The sequence below is a fragment of the Serinus canaria genome, chromosome 10 (assembly GCF_022539315.1).
Source record: "Serinus canaria isolate serCan28SL12 chromosome 10, serCan2020, whole genome shotgun sequence".
In the NCBI taxonomy this organism is placed as follows: domain Eukaryota; kingdom Metazoa; phylum Chordata; class Aves; order Passeriformes; family Fringillidae; genus Serinus; species Serinus canaria.
Genome location: NC_066324.1, coordinates 12167679 through 12191235, shown reverse-complemented (window position 1 = coordinate 12191235; position 23557 = coordinate 12167679). Strand labels below are relative to the sequence as shown.

The 23557-nt window shown below is 53.3% G+C and overlaps 1 protein-coding gene across 5 annotated transcripts in view; it reads left to right on the top strand.

The window, feature by feature from the left end:
* The first annotated feature begins 1204 nt into the window (after positions 1 to 1204).
* The window catches only part of BCL2L10 (BCL2 like 10), a 29222-nt gene continuing 6869 nt past the window's right edge, over positions 1205 to 23557 (top strand). The window contains exons 1-4 of one of the 5 annotated variants that reach the window (XM_050978526.1): positions 1205 to 1684; positions 3353 to 4781; positions 7297 to 7399; positions 9260 to 9512. In XM_050978526.1, coding sequence (XP_050834483.1) covers positions 1283 to 1684; positions 3353 to 3490 — 540 coding nt within the window. In that variant the 5' untranslated portion in view covers positions 1205 to 1282 and the 3' untranslated portion in view covers positions 3491 to 4781; positions 7297 to 7399; positions 9260 to 9512. Of the gene's footprint in view, positions 1685 to 3352; positions 4782 to 7296; positions 9513 to 23557 lie in introns of those variants that run through there. The other 4 variants (XM_050978525.1, XM_050978527.1, XM_009090136.4 and 1 more) reach the window with 4 other exon arrangements.

The window sequence follows — 23557 nt, the reverse complement described above, 5'->3', positions numbered from 1 at the left end:
GCTATATAAACAGGAAGGGTGGAAAAGGATATTGCTAGAGAAAGGGCAGCCTCTCCCTCTTGCACTCCTGCTGTGAGGAATGCAATAGGAAATTCCTGCTCCAGGATTAACAATCATAAGGAAAAATAGTTTTAAAAGCATGTGTGTAAAACTCTTGTGAAAAGCACAGATCTCATTCCAGCCACTGCTCTAGTACATAAACAGACTCTATTTCCCAGCTTAAAAACAAAACAAAAGCCAAGAACGAGGATGTAGAACTAAAGTTGGCCTTAGGAGGGACTCTAAGGGATCCGGCCAGTTCTTGATAGCGATCTGAGAAATTGCAACAGGATTGATTCCAACGCCTATTTTTAGATTTTCTAATGGGGATGCAACATGGAGGCAGCTGTATCTCAAGACAGATGGAGTGAAGCCAAGCAGTCCTGTGCTGACGTGTTGGGCACCTTGAGCTGGCTCTGGGACGAGAGGTGAGAGCGGCCACGGTGCCAGGGGCTGCGGCAGTGCCTCTGCCGGCACGGGCACAGCAGGGCTGGGCTGTGACAGCGCGGTCACAGCCATTTCACAGGCCGCCTTCAGCCCCTCACCTGCAAAGGGCACTGGGCGGGACACGCAGGCTGGGTGTTCCCTGGGCCGTGTTCCGGGTGCCGGGCCTGCACCGCGCTCGGGCCGGTGTTCAGGGCAGTCCCGATGGGCTGGGGAGCAGCGGATGCTCGGAGCTGCCTGGCACGGCGGGGCTGCAGGGGAGGTGTCCGGCCGGGCAGCTCCGTGTGCTCTGCGAATGACACCCTTGGCCAGCGCTGTTCTCAGCCGCTTTACCTAACACCAGCAGCGGGCAGGGCCCGACCTTCGCACCATGAAGGTCCTAATCCTATATTCTGCCTACAAGCTCATCAAAATGCAAAGGCTACTGCATTTGCTAGGTAAAAAACTCACCCCATGACCCTGAAAAGCCTTTGATGAAAAGAATACAGGTTCGGGCGGGCCACCAATGTGGAACAAAAAACGCAAAAGGAATTCAAACAAGTAATTGAGAGCCAGCACCGGTTAAGTCCCTCGGCTGCCCGGCGAGCCCCGCAGCAATTTGCCGCAGACGTCTTTCCAAGGATGCGGGCGGTCCCCTCCCGATGGGAACGTGCTCGTTTGGCCCCGCCCCAGAGGAGGGGAGCGCCCGGGGTGGGCCGGGCCGGGCTGGGCCGGGCCGGGCCGGGCCGGGCGGAGGGGCCGCCCCGCCTCTTAGTCGGCGGCAGCTGCTGCTGCGGGGCCGCCGCCGTGGGCAGCAGCCATGCCGCGCTCGCTGAAGGAGGAGACGGCGCTGCTGCTGGAGGATTACTTCCAGCACCGCGCCGGCAGCGCCGCGCTGCCCTGCAGCCCCACGGCGGGCACGCTGCGGCGGGCGGCGGCCGAGCTGGAGCGGCAGGAACGGCCCTTCTTCCGCTCCTGCGCGCCGCTGGCGCGGGCCGAGCCGCGGGAGGCGGCCGCGCTGCTGGGCAGGGTGGCGGCGCAGATGGAGGCCGACGGCGGCCTCAACTGGGGCCGGCTGCTGGCGCTCGTGGTGTTCGCCGGCACGCTGGCGGCCGCGCTGGCCGAGCGGGGCTGCAGCGACGGGCCGCGCTGCCTGGCCGCTCACCTGGCCGCCTACCTGGCCGAGGAGCGCGGCGAGTGGCTGGAGGAGCACGGCGGATGGGTGAGCGGGGACGGGGCGGCGGGGAGCGGCCTGGGGCGGGTGCCGGGACCTTCACCCCGTCCCCGGTTACCGGGGCAGGGCAGCCCCCGGCTACGTGCAGCGGCTCGTCCCGGGGGGAGACGTGCCCGCTTTACTGCCGGCGATGGGCGTGCACGGGGCGCTGCTGGCCATCGCGACACGCGGTGTGTCCCTGGGGGCTGCTGGCCATCGCGACACGCGGTGTGTCCCTGGGGGCTGCTGGCCATCGCGACACGCGGTGTGTCCCTGGGGGCTGCTGGCCATCGCGACACGCGGTGTGTCCCTGGGGGCTGCTGGCCATCGCGACACGCGGTGTGTCCCTAGGGGCTGCTGGCCATCGCGACACGCGGTGGGTGCTCGCTGGGCCATTGGGATGCCTGCGGGCGCCCGGCTCTGCCAGTAGGAAGGTCCCTCCGGGTGCCCCGTACGGCCCCGTTGGGATGCAGCCTCCTGATCCCGCAGGAGTGATGCTGCTGGGTGAGGGAACGAGGTTTGCCTTCCCCTCGGGTGCGCAGCCTGTGGGTTTCGGCGAGCAGGCTGGCACAGGTCCTCTCCCAGGTGTGAGCACAAACCTGTGCCTGTTCCTAAGCACACCTGTGTATCAAGGCACCCAGCCTGCAGACCTGCGGCTCCTGTTCTGTCCGTCTCGAAGCCGGTCAGGTCGGGCCTGGGGTGGAAGGTGTGGGAATTTTGTCTGCCCTGAGAGATGCACACTTGGAGGTACAGCTTTTAAGACGTTGGTGAAGCTCTGCCTGCGTTTCTGAACAAAATGTCAGCTATCCCACAAAACTGCTCGTTTCCTATTTCTAGTCCTAGTGGAATACTTTGTCAGTACAAATAAGCACTAAAAATAGAAAGGAAGGGAAGTAGCCACTGGTTTAGTTGACTTTTCCAGAGACCAAAATGAACTCGGTTTTCCAGTGGTCACTGGTCCATCTGGCCACCACAGCGTGGTGGTTGGCTGCAGAGAACACTGTCACTTGGCAAAATTGGCAAAATCATATTGCCTGTTCGCACAAATCAAAGTTTAAAGAACAAAGTTCCGGAAGAAATTAAGAGTATAACTTGTTTACATAGACATCTGCGGAGCAGAGTTCAAACACGACCATCTGGAGTTGTATTGCTGCCACTTCTGATTATCACAATGATCTGGGAGAGCAGCTGCCAGCTTTGCTCTGTCATAGGTCAGCTCTGAGCAGTGTCCACCCGGCCTTTCCAAAAGAGTGTGTAATCAGTCCCACATCCACCAAGATGGGACTGTCTTAGAAGTGGAAATTTCCATATCCTGTATTTGAAGATGCTTTCTGAAACTTAAAATTGGAGAAACAGTGCTGGTAACTTCGATTAGAAACTTGCCTAAAAGGGCAAATATAAGTAATGACACACTGAGCATCTCAATAGGAAGTGTCCAATTGTCTCTTGAGCTAAGTATGCAAGCACTTGTAGCTGCTCCTTTCTGTTGCCTTGTGCAAAAGCTCTTCCAAAATGTTTTTGCCTGTGCCCAGGGCAGTGGGTTTAGACTTCCATGATTAGAACAGACTTCTGCAGCTGACAGAGGCTGAGCTGGGAGGATGAAACTCAAAGGCTTGGTAAAGAAACCCAGTTAACTGCGAACTAAGCAACTGAGTGTCCTTTCTGTTGGTGTTTCAGGATGGCTTCTGTCGGTTCTTCGGCCGGCCGGGCTCGGAGGGGGCCGAGCAGAGCAGCACCATCGGCAACGCCATGGTGGCGGCGGCGGCGGCGGCGGGCATCGGCGTGGCGGGGCTGGCCTTCCTCCTGGTGCGGTAGGCCCACGGACACAGCTTGCCCAGGGAAAGTACTCTCAAAACTGACAGTTTACCAGATTTCACTTTATTTTCTATAGAACAGACCCTCTAAGAAGAAGTCTATATTTTTAAACTGGCTCAGAAAACTGCCTCACCAAATCCTTGGCTATAAACTGCTTCACTCACTGCCCAATGACGGCACAGACCGAGCACTATTAGAGCACTACTTGTGCATGTTCAAAACCCTTTGTCTCCAAACATCCTCTGGACTTTCTTTTTTGAAGATGTAACCTAAACTTTAGCATGGTTCATTGTACTGTAACTTCTGAGTGCTTGGTGTTATGCTAGGAAAACATTATGGTGAGCTTGCTACTAAACCCTCTGTTGAAGACGTCTCATTTACATGGAGGCAAGTTTGGAACACATGTTCATTAATGCTGTAAAGTGGGCAAACCTTGACTGTGACCTAACGTGGCTTATGGCTTCCAACGTGGTGCACAGCACTTGTAATCAAAAGGCAACTCATTTGTTGATTTAGGGCAGTTAGTGCCTGTGATGCTAGAGGCATTAGGGCTTAATGTAACATAAGGCTGAATTCATTACACTACAAGAAGGTAAGTATTGATACAGGATGGTAATGGCTGCAGTACTGGTTCCTACTGAAAGGAAAAGAATTTAAATATTAAACCTTAATTGGTATATTGAAATCCAGTGAAGGCTGGAATTTCTCTGGATTTCCCTTACAAAGTGAGAATTTCCATATATCTTAATATATTTTTGAAGTATTTATCACTGTATAATACTTGTAGCCATGACATCTTTATTTTTGTTTAAAACTTAATGCTGGCTCTTGTCACTCTAGTGTGTATCAAGCGTTGTCTTGTTTTAGTAATATTTCACTCTGTTTTCAAAGTGCTGTGTATTTCTTTCAATGGTTGTACAAATTGCCTTATGTTTCTGGTAGCTTTTGAAATGTTCCTGGGTTACTCACGTGTACAGTTTTACTATGGTGACTTCAAAGGTGAATAAATGTTAAGTATTTTTATTTTAAAAAACCTTTCTGATTATTAGGTGTGATGGGTGCTGGTGCTCAGACAGTGAGTGTTTGGTGGTTATCTGGATGCATCAGTTTATATTCACTATTTTGCTGGTGCTTTGACCTGAGACAAGAACTTGTGGAGCACCAGAGCAGTCCTGCAGTCCAAACTGGAGCTGACACAGCCTGGGTGGAAAATCCTGTCCAAAAGGTCCATCTTCAGCATCTGGATTGGAAGCAGCCTGGTGGTTTTGTTGGCCAAAGTTTACTAACATAGGTGGGTGCAATTGGGCTCCTCTGAGAGCTGCTCCTGCTTGTAGAGAGTGACAGAGCTCTTGTTTCTTCTCTGCCAAGACTGCTGCTGCCTCTCTCACATGTGCATGCTTTTTTACTACAACTGGAGTTTCTGGTCCCTGTTATGATGACAACTGTGCAATGTGTTGGTGGAGTTCAGCCTTCCTGGGTTAGTCCTCCTGATCAGCTGTGCTCCTTGAGGGTGTTGGGCTTTACTCTTTTAAAGGCTGGTCTCCTGCCCCTGTCTCCAAGCTGGGGGCTCTGATGCCTGTTAAAGCTGCAAGTCCAGTGGGCAGCCGACTTCCTCTTGAGAAAGCTCAGCCTGGCAGCCAGCTCAGCATCACTGTGGCTGGCAGTGGCCACCCTGCTTCTCCTTCTGCTGGCCACTGGGCCCTGGGGCAGGCGTGCAGCAGCGTGCTGGACAGAGCAGCCTTGTGCTGGCTGGCCACAGATGTGGGGACAGGGACAAAAAGGGGCATTCAGGGATGGTAAGTCCCGAGCAGGCAGGAAGGAGCTGCTGGTCCTCCCCCTCACACTGCTGGCTCTGAATAAACGTCTGCTTGTTCTCCAACTTCCAGTTCTCTAACCTCCAGCTTGCCTCCTCTGCTAAGGGATCAGGAGTCCATGGTGCAGGGCTGTGCTCAGTTCCTCTCTCAAGTTCCTGCAGGGGTGACACCCGTGTGTGACAGCTGAGTGCTCTGGGTATCTGCCTGCAGTCATCCAGTGCCTGAAACTTTGTCCACAGTGGGAATGAGCTGGTGGGTCCTGGGAGCTGAAAGTAGTTTCTGAAATGTGGGATGCTTAGAGGGATGTATGATGAAAAGCATGGGGAACGACAGGGCAAGAAATGCTCTAAACAGAGGTCAAATGTCTCTCCTGTGCCAAACAGAACAAAGATAAAATATCTGTATCTTGATTTTCAGTGTAATCTGATCTGGCAGGCTCCACAAAAACAATAGCAGAGAGGATATTTATGCTGGCTTTTACAGTGTGCTCTGGAAAAGTGAAAAAACCCCCAACAAACCCAGCCTGGAAATGTCCTCTAACAGTCACATCAGCTTTTGGTGTAAGCCTGACCCTTTCCAAAGTGCAGCTTGAAGAGCATCTGCCAGTCTTTCTTGGCCTGGGAGAAGCTGGGAGTGGGCTTTCTAAGAGCCAGGGAAGCTGCAGTGCAGCTCTGCAGTGGCAATACTGCCTGGAGCCAGGCTGCTCTGGTCTCTGCTGGAAGCCTGTGCTCAGCCCCCTGAGGCTGCTGGAACCTGGCACCGGTGGGTAGCTGCCCATCCTAGCCTGAGCCATGCTCCCTGAGCTGCTCTCTGCTGACATGGGAGTGTAGGATTGAAGAGGAGGACTTAAATCACTGGAGCCCTGTTGATTTCAGGGCAGTCCAGGCTATTTTACATTTGCATGACTTCTGATTTTTTTAAAAAAACCTATTTCAGTGTAATCTATTTCAGTTTCAGCCTGACAGTTTGTCTCAATGAAGTAATGTATTTCTCAATTGAAAAATGCTGCTCATCTGCTTTTCTGCCTCAGAAGAGGGAAGCAAGATGCTGCTGTTCCTTCCTTTAAATGCAGAAGGGGAGTAGGTGGTGTTTCAGTGCAAGGCTGTGTCTCATCCTCAGGGCAGCTTTTGGCTCTCCAGCCCTGTTGTCCTTCCCAGGCTGTGGTGGATGCAGCAGGCTCATCCCATCTGCAGATCAGCAATTGCTGCAGGTTCTGCTGGGCCCCAGCCTGCCTCTGCCTGCAGAATCCTGGCTTGCTTCAAGGCTCTGAGTGCTGGCAGGACCTGCATTTGAGGGAAGAGGGGAGGAGTGAAGGTGCTGGCTGGGCTCTTCCATCACCTGGCTGCTCACACCAGTTTTGAGCCCTTCCTGCTCTGCTGTGTATGGAGACCAGTGGAGGGCTGAGGGCTGGGGAGGGCAGTGTTCCCAGTGCTCACAGTGTCTGACAGGAGCTGTCAGTGTTACCTCTGGTGGTGCACCTGCTCCCTGCCCAGTTCTGTTCTGTGACCACGGGCCAAGGTTGCAGTGCTGTTGCAGCAGCCCAGCTGCTTGTTAAAGGAAAAAGCAATTTACTCATCAGCCTTTAAAGTGCTGAACTGGCCAGTGGGTTTCTTTTTGACTTGGAAAAAATGAGGCAGTGTTAGAGCTCAAAAAATGTGAGTTGCAGGCTGGTGTTATATGGCAGGTGGTGAACTGCTTTGCTGTGGTATGCAAAAAATCTGGTCTGGCACGTCTCACTGGAGAAATTGGTGCTGGTGCTGTGTCCTTTTCTGCCTGTGCACACTGCAGGGTGGTACCCAAGCCTGGGTAGGACAGGAGAGCCCTGTTACAAATGACTTAGCAATTGGACAGCCAAAAAAACTCCCCAGAGAATCACTGGAAAGAAAAAAGGTCAAGTGGCACAGCATTTATTCACATAATTTCACTTCTTGTGCTCATTCTGTTTAGATAATGAAAACAAACTTCTGGGTTTCACTTCTGTTTCTCCTACAGTGCTTTCTGTACCTGACTCCAGCTGGGTTGTCCTTGCCAGGACAAAATGCTGTGTGGAGAGAGCAGTCATGGCTGGGAAATCACTTGCTTTCTGGTTTAAAAGGTATCAGTGTAACTCCTTCTTAAATGCTGCCATTATTAGGAACACTTTTAAATGTTATCTTCAATTATCCTGTCACTAACTGAAGTTTTTAAATGAGAGCAGAGTTAAAAATAAAAACATAAAATCCTGATTTACTTGAAGGCAAGTGCAGGAAGTCTAAAAATCAACTCTCTGCTGAACTAAGGAGATAATTTTGTTGGATTTTTTCTCTGCCTGGGCTTGGTCTATTTGTTTAATTCAAATGAGAGGTGGAAGAGAGGACCTGGCTTTCTTTGTCCAAGTCTCTTTTCAAGCAAGCTGTGTCTTTCTGCCCAGCCTGTGGTAAGTTCCTAGCACTACAGCCTGGAACTGATAGCTGCCCGTTGGCAGGCTCATGGTTTCTGGATGTTCACCCAAGCTGGTGTGCTGCACATTTATTTCAGTTAAGAATTAAACCTGTTAAAATGAGTGCTTAGATTCAGCTGGGGCCACAGTGGCCATGGGGATGAGTGAAACTGTGGAGGTCTGTAGTGAGACTGCAGTGCAGGGCATTGGAAAGCTGTGTGCAGAGCCACTGTAGGCACTGCAGAAACTTAGTGCTTTCTGCATTTAATCCCTTTAATGATTCTGACCTGTGACTACAGTTCACTTGAGGAAGTTCTTGTGTTTGACCCAACCTGCTCTTTTGTTTGTCTGAACAGCTCAGCACATGGTGAGCAACAGCAGGAACCCCACGCCCTGCTTACAGCATCTGGTGCTGTCTTTTTTTGTTATCAAATGTGGCTGATACCTTTGAGAAGCTGTGTGGGGAAGGGTGGCCTGCTTCAGCCTAAGCACAGGGGAGATTTCTGTGCTGCATTGCACCTTGGGGGGACTGGACATGGCAGCTGGAGCTCTGCAGCCTGACACCAAAGCCAGGAGTTCTTGCTGGCACTTTCAATTTGCAATGCATAATAGCAAAAGGGCAAAACCACTTGACTTCATCAAAGGCTGGGGAGGGAGCACTGTTTGTAGTGTGCTACCTAATGGCTGGTTGACTTCTTCCTTGGAGCTGTTATTGTCTTCAGGAGAATCCCAGGCTGTTGTAATTCATTTTGAAACATTAATTATGAAGCTTTATGATGAGCTCATTGGGAACTCCTAAAATACAGCAGAGCCATGTGGCTCAGGTGAGGAGTTGGTGCAGGGCAGACAGTGGAAACTCCTCTCTCTCTCTCTGGGAACTGCCAGCAAAAGCTCTCATCACCCAACCTGCTGGCACACAGGCTGGCTGGACATGACTGCTTTGAGCCCCCACCAGCCAGGGGCTCTCCCTCTCTCCTTAGGCAGAGGATGTGCTCCCAGAGCTCCCAGCTCTGCCTGCTGGAAGCATGGCCCTGCTGGGGTGCACCCAGTGCTGTGCTGCCTCTGGGTGCCCGGCACAAGCCCATGAAGGAGTGGCCACAAGGTGCTGAGCTGGGTGGGTGGTGGTTAGATGACTCTGATGGATGATTCTGATGCATGAGCAAGAACAAATTCCACCAATTGTGTGTGAAACAGCCTTGTAAAATGTGGTGGCGTGATCAGTGGCAGCTGGGAGCTGATGGTGCTTGACAGGCAAGGCAAATGCTTGTTTCCTGATATCCAGCAGAGATTTAAATGTGGAACCTAATTATACTGGGAGCCTACAAGTGATGAGGCTCCCTGAGCATTTCATACCCGGGCTGGATTGGTGGTGCTACCAAGGAGGGGCTGGATTTCTGCAAGTGCTTTCCATCCCAGCTCCACAGAAACCTCTGAGCTTTCTGGCTCTGAAGAGTCTGTAAAATGTGCAAAGTTTGAATATTCCCCCCTTTTTTTTTATTTTTATTTTTTTCCCCCAAACACCTACATGCCCTGAAGGACAGAGAGCTGCAGTGCCTGACTGGCAGTCCCAGCCTGAGCACAGCACAGGTCACTCACAGCTGTGGCATGAAGAACCTGCCATCCTTCAGTGTTCCCACTGCCAGTCCTGTAGGCAGCTCCTCTGCCACAGCAGTGTCACCCTTCTCCTCCTCTGGAAAAAGGAAAAATACTCATAAACTCTTCTGAAAAAAGCCAAAACAGCGCAAATCTTGCCTGTGTCTGTTTTTAAATAAAAGAAAAATCATCTGGAGTCTGTGTATTGTCCTTGGTGATGTTCAGAGCAGAACACCTGCCACTCTGAAACCCTTCCAGCTTTCCTGGCTGCTTTTTCCAAGCGAAGTCCTGCTCCATGGGAGGAAAAGGTTATGTGTGGGAGTGAGCAGGGCAAAAGATTATGTGAAACAGAAACCCCGGCGCTGTTTGTTCTGCCATCTGCTCCACGCTCCATCCAGGCTGTGGGTGGTTTCCCAGAGTGCCCCTGCTCCCCTTCCTGCACGGCTGGCAAAGGCTTTGAGCCGAGAGAGGCACGTCCCTGCTGTCCTGGGGGAGCTGTCCTTGGCAGGGTGCAGCTGGGCACTGTGGCAGTGCTGCTGGCCACGCTGGGGCTGCCACTGAGAGCCTGCTCCAGCAGCAGTGCAGGAAAGCCTGGGCTCCAGTGCCTTTGGCACAGGCTCAGGGAGTGCCAGGGGTGTCAGGGTTGGCACTCTGCCATCCCTGCAGGGAGCACTGGGCCAGGACAGCCACAGCTTCCCTGGCACTATGCATGGTTCCATCGCTGCAGCAGTCGTGCAGGGTGCTCCCTGCTGAGCAGGGCAACTCCTGCCCACATGAGCTGCTGCCACCATCCCCATGGAGCAGCAGCAGGGCAGGCTGAGCCCTGCACAGCTCTGTGCCACACCATCCTGCCAGGGGTGAGATGTGCTGAAGTGTGGGAGGATGGAGGTGGCAGCTTTGTCCCTGCTTCAGGGACAGCTGGTGAAAGAAAGATGAAATCATCTTGTCTCTTACCCCTAGAGCCCTTTTCTGCTCTGCCTCCTCCCCCAGCCACCTTTTCCTGCTCTCCCCTGGTCCCCAGCCTGGCTGTGCCCGGGGCTGGGGGTTGTGCATTCCCTGTTCCACGTTCCCCTCTGCCCCCTGCCCACCCTCCCCACAGTGTGCTCACTCGGGAATGTGACCTTGCTCTCTAGATTATTTACAGACAAAATATTGCTGCAGGCCTGGGGAAGGGTTTTCTGTGTTGTTTTTGCTTTTTTTTTTTAAGTGACTGGATTCCACAAAAACTGAATTATTCCAAGGGCGTGGGGGCCTGGTGGGAATGCTTTGCTCTGTTTGGGAACAGGCTGCCTGCAGCCATCTTCCCTGGCCAGCACAGGGATGCTAGAGGCTCTTAGTTTCCCCAGCTACAGGGAACAATCTGTCTCTGGTTTTCTTGGAAAAACCCACCCCTTCCTGGGGGCAGGCTGCCAGGATGGGACAGGAGCCTTGCAGGGCTGTGGCACACATGGAACCAGGACCCGGCTGCCTCCAAGGTGTGTGTGAGCAGGCACAGAGAGCTGCCTGCGGCTGAGTGCACATTCAGGGCTGCTTTGGGTGGCTCCCCTCCCCACAGCCCTGGAGCTCTCCACTTCCCCTCACTTGGGAGCTCCTGGCTCCTGCTGCACTTGCAGCACACGCTGGCTTTGCTGAGGAGCTCAGACAGCACTGTCACATCCGATCGGAAGCTGTGGTGGGCTGATTTCTCCTTCTTTTTGCTTTTACTGGCAGCACCAGCAGCTGCCCTTTTCCCACTGCTGACAGCTCTTGTGTCTAGCTGAACTTCTGAAAGCCTCATGGAGGTGGTTTCCCATTGAGCAGAGCCCTCTTGCCTCTGACCTCGCACGGCTCTGGCCGTGTCCCCTTGTCGTGGCTGCTGGAGGCACAGAGTTGTGCCCTGCACACAGCAGCGAGCTGTTGTGTTCCAGCAGCACTGGGTGCTTGGGATGGGGCTGACCTGGGGTCCCTGGCTGGCACAGGTTTCCTTACAAGGTCAGCATAAGCCTTCAGGTGCCCAGAGCCTGGGAGTTGTGCCATGTAAGGCTCTGTGCTCAGCTTTTATTTGGGAGTAAGCACTGTCAGCTGAGCTAAACTCCATCACAGACAGCGAGTGCCTGTTTTGCTGTGGGAAGAGTTCTTGTGCCAAATCCCTTGGTCTGGCCTGGCATGCAGCGTGGCTTGATGTCTCTGGAGAACGAGCTGGGGCTGCTGAAGGTCTGGCAGAAGCACACTCCCCTCCCCTCTGAAGCGGGGGCTGCTGCCGGGAAGTTGCTCAGCAAGCCTGGCCACAGGGGCTGACCATGGAGCAGCACTCACAAAGCCATTCCCTGCCTGCTGGGGGGTAGGTGCCACTCCTCTGGAGTGACTCCAGCTTTCCCAGCCTGTGGAGGTGATGGCCTCATCCAAGCCCTTGCAGAGGTGTTAGGTGCAGGAAGGGTGCTGGGCAGTGAGAGGATGCTGGGGGGTGGAGAGGGTGCCCCTCTCAGGCAGGACCTTGATCAGCCAAGTGTGTTCAGCTGCTGGTGGTTTGGAAGCACAGTTAGCAGCAGGCTCATGTGGCTGGTGGAGTCATGGGAGGTGCTCTGGTCCATGTGCTGGTTTTGGACTACTGAGCTATGGAGTGCTCTGGGCAAGTCATAAATAGCATACTGCTTATAAACAAGGCTGAAAATCAACAGATTTTGTTCAACAGAATTGTGAAGTTCCCCTTATTGAGAAGCCATAGGGAAGGCTGGGACAGGAAGACAATGGTTTGTTATTTTAGTCAAATCCTTTTCTTTGCTGCAGCGAGCACATTCAGCAGTGTGGTAGAAACTCACCAGGTGAGAGGCAAAAGTACCTGCTGAGATGAAGTGCAGAGGAAGCAGATAAAGGGCATCATGGGGCTGTGCCTGTAGGGACTGCTCCTTATCAGCACACCTGCTGACTGCATTGCAAAAGCAGCCCCTGGTCACCTGTGCCTTTGGGTACATGGGGGTTTTTCAGGGGTGTTGCTGTTACCCTTTTTAGCCACCTGGCAGAGCAGGAGGGAAGGAAGCCAGGCTGCCATAAGAATGGGACCCAGTGCATTTTCCTCCAGATCTGCTTGCATGCATCCAGGTATGGATAATGCTGCTCCTCACTAACAGAGTCTCTGGCACTTTGCTTCCAGCCCAGAATTAATGGCTCAAGGGGCCTGAAGAAGCAGTGGTGACCAGCTCCATGCCATGTAGGGGCAGAGCAGCCCAGGTGGGTTCCACTAGAGGAAGGGGTGCAGTGAGGTTGCTGCTGAGCAGCTTTCCTTAGTGTCAGGCTAGCAGTGTCCCAGTCTTCAGAGTCAGCCTGGGGATTTCATAGGTGCTCGTGCCCCCTTAAATAGGAAATTTGGCATCCTGAGCTAAGCATCTTCTCCACCTGGGTGTCCCAAATGGTTAACAATCCCAGCAGCAAGGGATGGCTGGTGAGGAGATTGATTGCCTCCTGCAAGGTACATAAAGTCTCACTCTTCTGCAGAAACACAACACTTGTTCAGCCAGGTAAATAACTGGTTTAAAATCCCCTCTTGCAGCAGCTGACCCTACACATATTTATCCAAGTGACTGGAGCTGTGCCAGTCCCTCTGGTAAGTGACCTTTCCCGAATTTTTCTTTTCAAGTTGACATTTAAGAAGGGGGGGAAAAGTCACAGCAACAAATGGTGTTTTAACAGTGATAAAGCTTTACCCGTCAGCAAGGCCAGGAAAGCCACGCTGGAGCCTGTGCTGGTGTGTCCTGACTGCCTGGGTCTGCATGGAGCAGCATCTGCAGTGGGCTGCTCTGCTGCCTGGGCTGGGCTGGATAGCTCTGCAGCTCCTGGGAAAGGCTCCTGGGTGCAATTAAGTCTAAGGCAGCTGCTGGCAGCTGGAGGCACTCAAGGTATTAGTTCATTACTGCAATTCAAATGAGGAAGAGCCTTAAATCTCTGAGAAGAATCTGGGTTTGGCAGGCAGTGGAGTGCTTAGCTTATTGGGAAAACACCTTGGACAGTTTTGGTAAATGTTCTACTGTGTGTTCAGGCAAGTAAAATTTACCCTTAGTTTTCATGTTCCTTGGTTCCCAGCTTCAGCACAGCCAAGATTTACCCCTTGCTCCTGACAGTGCTCTCACATGGAGGTGTTTAAACTCTGAGACTTTGGAGGAGGTTCCCCTTTTAGCCCAGATGCTCAGTACATGAGCTCCTCTTCCAGGCTGGAAGTCCCAAGGGCTTCACAGAAGGCTGCTCAGCACATTGGGTTCCCCAAATCCTGCCCTCTCCACATCCTGGTGGATGCCATACCTCCATGTGCCACCTGTCAGCCACTCCTATCTACCCTGGGCTCTGCAGGATCTCTTGCATGCTCCTGCCTTCTCCATCTGCAAAGCACAGCCCTCCTGGCCTGGCCCTGCAGCCCTTTCCCAGGCTTTTGGCTTGGTTTCAGGTGGTGAGCAGGACTGAGAGCAGCAGCTGGTGTTGGTGTCTCCCTGCAATCCTCCCAGCTCCCCTCCACAGAGTGCTGCTAGTGATGGGCCAGCCTGGGGCCATGCCTGCTCAGTGCTGTCTGAGAAGAAAAATTGAAACAAGGGCTTCCCAGCTGGTTGTGTTTCCTGTAGCATGAGGGACAGGCAATTCTTGGGTGGTTTCCTGGCATTTCTTGCAGATGTCCTGATGGGAGTGGCTGCAAAAAGGCAGGAGGCAAGGAGGGGGCAGGGGCAGCACTGCAGTCAGACAGGGACGTGCTGCTGGCTCAGGGTCACCCTGGCAGCCCCATGCCAGAGACCTGTGGGCTGACAGCACCTTTGACAAGTCTCAGCTGAGAAACACCTAAGTGCCTCTGTGGAAAGAGGCCTGACGGATATACTTGGCTTTGTGGTTAGGCTTGTTCTTGGATTGAATATATCTGTGCTGGAGGAAAAAACAGTAACAATAAAGCCCAGGTAAGTGGAACAGTAAAGATGCTTTTAGAGAACTGATAGCCAGGCCTTGCCTTGGCTGACCATGTCCCTGTGCAGACCCAGTTCCACAGGCAGGGCACCACAGCCCCCAGGCTGGCAGCACAGGGCCAGCAGCTCACAGAGCCCCTGTTAGGGGTGGGGTGTCCATGTGCCACAGCTGTCCCCAGGAGGGCTCCAGCCCTGAACATTAACGCGAGGCAGATGAGTTTCTGTGCTGGGCTGTCGCTGAGTGTTGCTCCTGTGAGGCTCTGTGCCAGTGATGGCAGCTTTGGCACTGGGTGCACTAAGCTGTCTTCAATGTGCCGTGGCAAGAAGGGCTCGCAGTGCTCCTGCCCACAGCCAGCCCTGCTGCTGGCTCGCTGCAGGTCGGTACGTGAGCCCTGGAGCAGGACAGCCTGTGTCCGGAGCCTTCCTTCCTCTGAGCTAACGTCAGTGCTGGAAGCAGGCAGCTGTTTTGGTCCCAGCAATGCCAGGGGATGATTTCACTTTTGTTTCAGAGCCGATAACCTTTCCCTTCACAATGAGGGACGACGTCCCTGCTCCCCGTGCTTCCGTGTGCCAGGGGAAAGCCATTCAAGCGCCTCTACAGGGAAAGAGCCAGGTTAAAAATAGCTTCTGAATGTCCATGGAGCCTGGGCAAAGGAAGGGCAAAAGCCTTTCCATGTTCCTCTGCCCGATCCCATACACTGGGAGCGGCTTTTCTGGCTGGGCCGGGGCATGAGGACAGCGACCGTGGGAATATCTGGTGTGCCGGCCCTTTGCGTCAGCCTCGAGGGGTGGGAAGGTCTGTGAGAGGCTTTCTTCTCCATGCAAAGCTGTCCTGATGTCAGGCTCCAGGAGTGCTACAGACACCCCCTTTGTTTGTCACCTGCCTATCTCCAGCCTTCCCACCCTTCTCCAAGTCCTTTCCCTGCTGGGTTTGTGGCTGGATGCTTGGTCTGGAGCTCAGCGAGACAAACTCACCCCAGGCCTCGGGCGAGAAAAGTCCGGTCCAACCCAAACTGCTAAAGCTCAGCTCCAATTTTTATTTCCTGTGGGGGAGGAGTTGGCCAAAGTAATTTGTTTCTTTTTTTGAAAAAGCCTTTGACTTCCCACGAACTGCTGACCCATCATGTGACGGGCCGTGGTGGGGCCGTGGCCCGAGATGTGCTATCTGCTGTCAGCCCTTATCACCCTGCTCGTGGGGCAGGGCCTGGCCAGGGTGTGCTGGGGCACCAGCTCCAGCCTGGGCAGTGGGCAAAGCCCCTGTGTGTCACAGGGAGGGCAGTGAGCTCATGTACCAGACCCCATCCCTTATGGGAGATGCTTCCCTGCCCCCCTAGAGCAGCTGCTTCATGCCCACCCTGGCCTCAAGAGCACATTCAGCCACACATTCAGCTGGAAACTGAATGCCCACCTGAATGCCCACCCTGAATGCCCACCCTGAATGCCCACCCTGGCCTTCAGAGCACAGCACAGGCCATTTCATGGGCTGTCACACCTGGGCTCCTGTTTGACCAGTCCCTTTGCCCAGTGGGAGGTTTTTGCTTTGTCCCCCAGCACATGACTTACTGGGTGGCTCCAAACTGCTCTTGCTTTTCCTGGGCTGGAGCCTGTTTACAAAACAGTGGCTGAAAGCTGCTGTTTATCCTTAGGTACACATTGCATTCAGAGTTGCTAAATAGGCAAGCCCAAAATGAAAGTCATCTGGGTTTTCTTTAATTACAATAAAATCCTGATGAATCATGAGGTTCTGTACCTCAAGGATGCACCAGGAATTGACTCTGGCTGCAGACAGCAAGGTGCAGCAGTCAGCAGAGCCGGCTGGCTGCTTTAACATCTGCTGGAAAGACTTGTTTTTCCCTCCCCAGTCACATGCTAGCTTGTGATCTGATCATGAGATACAAAGGATAACCTTCCAATATTTACTCTTCTCATCTGCAATTTCAAAAGGCAGGGGAAAAGAGCAAAAAGCAGCATAAGGGAGGAAAACACAAGCCCCCTTTCTCACTTGGTCAGTGTTGCTGTGGGTGCTGTGCTGGTTGCTGGCTCAGGGCAGGAGGCTGGCTGCAGCACCAGGGGCTGTGTTTGTGCCTGTTGTGGCCATCAGGGCCAGTCAGTGAGGACAGAGCAATTGCTGCTCTGTGTTCAGCCACGTGGGCATCCTCTCCTCCAGTGCCACCACACCTGTGTGCCAGCAGAGGTGGGCAGGGGCTGCCTGTCCCAGGGTGACCTGCACTGGCACTGGCAGGGGAAGCCTGTCCTCCCCCAGCACTGGCCCTGTGCCATCCTTCAGCATTCAACTTTCACGTTTTATTATAAATGTCAAAGTGACATTTTTGATAACAATATCCTAATGTAGTCAGCCAGGCAGGTGGAGTTACTTGTACATGCTCTAGTCCAAAGGTCTATAGCAAGCCCAGCTGCAGGATTAAACCAGAATCACCCTTGAATAAAATCCCCTACATAATCTTTGGGGGAATTTTTGCTAGTGCAGCTTGGGTACGTTTAACTTCTGTGAGCTGATGCCTGTCTAAGACCAAAAACCCCCAGGACTGCATCGTGGTGCCCCAGGGGCTGCTGGCTTTGAGGCTTTCAGGCTGCTGGAGGTTTTGAGGGAGCTCCTGCTGCAGGGAGAGCAGTGGGGCAGGGCTGTGTGCTTGCTGAGCCAGAGAGCTGTGTGCCATTGAGTACTACAGCTGCAGATGTGCAGCAAACCTGGATTGCACGTGGAGTGGGATTGCTCTGGGAATGGCAGGCTGGGATCAGCAGTCTCTGTCTGTCTTCCCCAAACTGTGCCAGGGAGATGCTGCAGGCAAAGCCAAAAGGGCTGTGCCCGTGTGTGATACACGATGTGTCAGCCAGACACTGAGTGAGGAACAGCACCATAGCTGCCCTGGCAAACAGTGACTGCCTGGAGGAACAAGAAGGGCTGGATGTCACTGGGGAGAAGCAGCCAGTCCAGACTGAGTGATGAGAGCAGCACCCAGCCACAGGCTGGCCACAGGCTGGCCACAGCTATTCCAGTGTGACAAGGCTGAGTGCTGTGGTGTTTCCAGTAAAAACACCCACTGTGTCAGGTGGGGAGGGAGGGAGCTGGAAGGGCACAGAGGGAAGATAGCTCAGCTCAGAGGGAGGGCACGAAGGGAGCGTGCCTGCTGGGTGCCCTTGATGTGGTGAAGGGTGGTTTGTGCCAGACAGGTTGATCCCAGAGTTGCAGGGAGCATGGCTGGATGGTGGCGAAAGCAGCCTGCGAGGGGCTTGGATAGCTGGGGCTTGGTATGCTCCCTGCAGGGAGAGCTGGGGCAATGTGAACAGGAGGTGATTTTCAATTTAAACCCAAACTATCTGTGATTAAGGGCTGTCTCCAGTAGGCATGGTTATTTCTGATTTCAGGGTTTGGGAAGTCCTGAAACTGTTTAAATCCTAGCTGTATTTCCCCTGCTATTACAGGAGCTTCACATTGCAGTGTCCTAACCTACCCTCCCATGTCCACACTTAGCTTAAAGTCCCATTTTTTTTCTCAAGAGTAAACCACTTTCTTTCCTTTGGCAAATATTTCTGTGGCCTCTGCTGCAGCATTAGGCAGAGATGATTAGGAGGGCTGTGATGGGCTGATGAGGGGTTTGGGGTGGACTCATCAGTGGGCCATGCGGGACAGTGGCATATCAGCCTCTGGCACACAGCACTTGGAAGGCATTTGGGTTTTGTGGGCCTGGTTGACCTGTCACTGTGCCTCAGAGGCATTTCTGAGCACTGTGGTTTCCTGGTTCACTGGCCTTTTCCTTCCTCTGTGAAAATTAGAGCAGGCCTGACCCAGAAAGCTGGATGCAGAAGTGATCAATAGTGATGGCAGCTGGCCAGCAGCACTACCTGGCTCTTGCTGTCTTAGTCCCAAAAGAAATAAATGCATTCAGAAGACATGCAGGTGTTCTGGCTCCTGGGGCTGCCTTATCAGCTGGAGGAGGAGGCTTCAGCCTGTGGTGGAAGGGTTGTGGAAGGCTGAGTTTGCCATGCCCCATCCCTGGTGAATGACTTTGTTCTGCCTAGTCCCCCTTCCCAGTGATAGTGGTTCTCCAGCAGGTTTTGCTGTGTGAAGTGTTTGTTCTGCAGCAGGAGAGTGCCAAAGGCTCAGGTGAAGATGGAGGCAGGGCAGGTGACATGGGAGGGGGACACAGCAGCTCTGGCTGTGACCCCAGCAGAGCGAGTGCCTGGGGAAGAAGATCCATGCGCTCATCCCTGAGGGCACTGTAGACTCTTGCTCCTGGACAAGAAAGTACTCCCTGTCTGGAAGGAAATAAATCCTAAAGAACATCCTTTTGGAGCAGTCTCCTCCTGCCTGCTGTGTCCCTAGGGGACAACAAGGGCTTTGTAGCTGCTCAGGGCTCTGGGGAAGCAAAACAGCCACGGCATGAGCTCAGTGGCTGTAAATCAGCGGCTGCAGCACCGTGCAAAGGCACTGCCCACTGCTTTGATCTCCAGTGCTCTCATTCCATACCCTCTGCAGAGATAGACACAAGGTCACACTAATGGCTGATACATGAAAAACTTATGTGGCCTTTATTGATTTTGGAGTGATTAATGAGGCAAAGGGAAGGACAGTGATTCATGCACGTGAACGGTGCCTGGGAATGAGCAATGCTGGTCGGGGTGGCCTTTCAATTCCATGGTGGAGCCTGTGTCCAGCTGCTTAGGGGCAGCAGCATTGCTCTCCCAGACGTCTTTGCACTGGGCAAACACCTGTTAGTACGCAGGGAGCTCTCGTGCCTGCACCTCGGCTCTGTTTGCCTTGCTTTTCTCTGTCCCTTTTGAAAGGGGATCAAAAATAGCCAGACCTAAACTCTCCCTGTAGCTTTGTTGACAAAGCCTCTTGAGGCTTTCCTGCTGCTATCCCAGGTGGCCTGAGAGGAGAGGCCTGGGAAAGGTAAAGCACAGTGCCTTGCCCAGGCTCAGCAGGCATTCTCCGGCTTTGGCCTCTGGTCACCAGGACGTGAGCTCAGTGAAGGAGCTCCAAAGCTGGCTGCAGTGATGAGCCCTGCAGACAATGGTTTTTGAGTTGCTTTTCCACTCCCTCAAGCATGTGCAACTTCCCAGAGGCTGCTGAGCTGTGCCAGGGTGGATACCCTCCTTCCACAGCCTCCATCCCAGTGCCCCCTGTGGATGGGGTCCACAACCCCCACTTGTCTCTGTGCCACACATTCAGCTGGAAACTGATGCAAGGGGAAGTCATCCTAATTTTGGAGGGGGACATCAGGCCCAGCCTGAAGGATCTGGGCAGTGGTTATGCAACTTTCCTTTTATTTGAAGAAACTTCCCCCTCCTGGCTGCCCCAGCTTTGTGGCCATGACTTAAGCCATCACATTGCTGCCAGAGTTCATCTGCTGAGCTCACTGCTTTCACATGGGCTGTCCTGCTGAGTGGGTCAGAGACCTGCTGCACCTCTTAGGGCCTGAGGACTTGCCACAGTTAGGGATTCACTTGTTGCTGGCACTGCTGGTTATTCTTCTCTGCATTGCCGTTTCCTGATGTCTGTTCCTGTGTACACTGAGCCATGCCTGTGTGCTCCAGCTCCCCAGCCTGCCCTCCAGAGCTCTAACCCAGCCCCCTGTGCTGTGGCAGAGTGAGCTCCCAGCTGTTGGGGCACACTGCCCTAAGGGAAGGGCACAGGAAAACCTTCCTGGTGGCATAGGCAGGTGACAGCACCCACCCTGCACTGGGGTGCAGTGCCCACGCTCCTGCCTTTGCTTTGCCCACCAGGAGCACAGACACAGAGCAGCCCCACACCCCCATTCCTGCTCAGGAGCGGCCACAGGCTGTTGGCTCCCTCCAAGGGAACACAGGGTGCTGGACCCAGCGTTGTCCTGCTGACCATGGCACCACAGGATAGGGTGGGGAGCACCACGGGGAGGCACACAGAAAAACAGTGTGCTCCCAAGTTAGCTACCAGGCCAGGTTGGTTTTCCTGTTTACTCCCTAAGTGGAAAATAGGAAAGGAGTAAAAAACCTCATCCCCTTGGCTATATAAAGGTCGTCTTGTGTGGGCACAGAAATTTCACCTTCTTTTCCTTTTTGCCTTGGTGTTCCCAGGTATGTGGCGTGGGCTGTAGTGTCAGTAAAGTAAATAAAAAGGGATGCTGGGAATAGCAGCTCCTCTGCAGGAGACATTTCCTCTCAGACAGAGAATTTGATGGTCAGACCACTTTGCTGGTCTGCTGGTGAGCAGCTGTGTTGGGGTCACAGAGGGTCAGGCAGGGCTGGTGCTGGTTGAGCTGGGGACACACAGAGCCCCAGGTACACCTGGCACTCCCAGCTGATGGCTGCTCACATCGCAAAGAAAGGGCAAAAGGTGAAGAAATCACACTATCCCTGCAGAAATTCATGGGTAGGTGCCAGGAAAAGGTTGGCTGGCGGGCTTGGCCAGCAGGAGTGAGGGTTGGAGCAGATATTGTCATGCCAGGAAACTGTTTTGAGTTTCCAGCATCAGGATGTGTTATGGGGATCGTAAACCCTGTGATCCCAGAGATGTTGCTAAACCTTGTTTGCCTTGGACTGTTTGTCCAAAAAGATAGCAAGAGATGAACTCTTTCTTCTCTTCATGATTGCCCATAATCTTATCTGAAGCCTCCAAAGTGTCCTAGAGACTTCTCAAGGCGATAACACGGAGATAACCACCAAACAAAAAAGAAGTCAAGAGCAGCTATCTCTCAGGTCTGCTGGGAAACAGCACCGGTTTCTTGCCCAGCTTTTGTCACCCTTATTTGTCACAGAGGTGTCCAAGTCTCACTTGGGCAGTGACTGACCTTTCTTGCCTTCTTGCCCCTCTGGGATAGCTGAAGCTGTTTTGAGGAGTAAAGTCTCAAAGCTGCTTGAGGTGTTTGCTAGAAAATATTGCTGCATGAGAGCTGCAGCCCATGGCTCAGTGTCCAGGTGCCCAGGCCAGAGGGGTGTGACTGTGTCTCACCAAAGGGTGTTTTTGGTGTGTGTGCTGTGGGCCTGGGGATGCCCTTCAGGCAAGGGGCTTGCTGATAGGACTGGTGGTGGTTTCAAAGTACCTTTTACTTCACACAGTTTGTGGCTTCTCACTCGAGAGAGGAGCATCTAATCATCTCACCATAGACTTAGAAAAGTATGTGCAACTCTAAAAAGGATCTTCCAAACATAGTATTTTTTAAAAAATTCAGTTCAGTGTCTGTAGTCTTCCCATAACATTTACTGCCTGTCCAATTCTGGTGTCAGGACCTGGATTCTATGTTAATTCTGATTGCTTCATCCAGTTCATTGATTAAAAGTGTGACATTTCAAAGAGAGAAGAAAAAATTCTTATCTGACAAAGTGTGTCCCTGCTGCTGGTTCATGGCTTAGATATGGTTTTCAGAGCTATGAGTTGGCCAGGTTTTGCCACTGTTTTTATGTGCTGTGTGACTTTTTGTGTCATTCTGGTTCTCAGTCAAAATGCAATACCAAGAAAGAGCTGTACCAAATGTGAGCATCCTGTGTCAGCACCATAGCAAGTTACTGTGACCAGATCTGTTTTCTGCAAATCTTTCTTGATTAGCAAAATGAACTGTTTAAGGGAGTAGAGCTAAATCAATCAAGCCATGCCTTGGCTCTGGGTCATGGTGATTTGCCTCTAGCATTGTCCTGTTTACTCCTTCAAATACTGACTTCTCAGTTTCCTTTTGGATGAGCCCCTCAGCAGCTGGAGCTAGGGCAGGACACACATCCACTCTCCATGCCATTGGGGTGTCCTCAGTTAGTCCAGGTGCAACATGTATTTGGAAGTTGTAAAAGGGGAGGTGAAGGGTATTTCAAAGTCAGTTCTCCCAAGCAAAGCAAACTAATGGGGCCCATGAGTGCTTCACTACCCCACTGTGGTGATTTCATTAACACAAACCAGTGCACAGCCAGTGAGGACACGCTGTCAAAGCAAATTGATTTTTTTCTTCTGTTTTGCTCACCCACTGCAAGGCTTTGGGCACTGCCAGCAGGGCTTGTCCCTGGCTCGTGGGTGGACCTTTGCTTGCCAGCACTCAGCCCCACACACTTCTGGGGCTCCCTGCTGGCCTGGCTGCAGCACAGCTGAGCCACAGCCATGCCCGAGGGACAGGGGCACTCACGGTACAGGTCACCCCATGGCAGCACTGCTGAACCCCAGCAGCAGCTCCCAGGGAAAGCCCAGCAGCTGCAGGAGTGGCCAAGGGCTGGTGTGGGTGGCAGAGGAGCACAGGGACAGGCGCAGGGCACTGACAGCCCTTGGCCCGGCTCTGCCAAGCTTCCCACTGCAGCTCTGTGTGCAGAGGCTGCCCCAGTTCGCCCGGGGGTTACCACACATTTTTGTCATGCTTGCAAAATGCTGTTACCACAAATTGCACAAACCAGCCTCATCCTCATCTGATCAGAGCGAAACCAGCAGAGCTCTGCACGGCGTCTGCAGCGTGTCCGGTGCCTGCGTGCTCCTGCGGGCGCACGGCTCTGGCTCAGACTCGCTCTCATTTGCTGCTTTCGGAGGTTTTCTCCCACTGCAGACCTGTTGAAATGGCTGTGACCACTGCAGCAGGGTGCTTGCTGCCACTGTTACTGCCTTTTGCTGATGTGGCCTTTCCATGCACAGATGGCTGCAGTAAAGCTGAAGGTGTCGGGGAGTCTCTGCTGGGCTCTTCCTGAGCAGAACATGGGGGCTGCCACCAGCATCCTGCAGAAGAGCTGGGGCTGGGGCTGGCTGAGGAGCCCACCCAGGCTCTTCACTCCCTGTCCCACAGGGTGGGCAGCACCCTGTCCTGACAGGGCAAAGGGGGCAGGGCACCCCCTGTCTCCTCACTGCCAGGGCCCCAGTTCCACTTGACAGCTCCTCCTGACCTCGCCCTTGGCCCTGCAGTGGGACAGCCACGCGGATGAATGAGGGGCTGCAGCATGCAGGCACTCTGGGCATTCCCAGGAGCAGGTAAAAGTAGTACATTTAACAACTCCTACAAGTCCTAGAGGCTCTTTATCCTGTGGGAAGAGCAGCTTACCAGCACCAGTCCTCATGACAGAAACTTCTGTCTCTTGCTGGGCTGTGGTGTGGCTGGGTGCACATGTGAAATGCTGGGGAGCACTCCCAATTTCTTTCACTAGAGCTCACCAGGTGTGTTTGGCTGTGAGCCAGGCTGGAGCTCAGCCCCTTCAGAGCCGGATGGCAATGCTCTGGCTGTGGCTGGGCAGTCCAGGGGGGCTGGGAAGGACTCAGGTAACAGGCACAAAAAATGAGGGCTGTCCCAAGATGCTGCAATGAACTGCAGCCTGTGAACTGCAGCAGGGGCAGAATGACCCCATCAGTCCCACTGCCACCACAGTG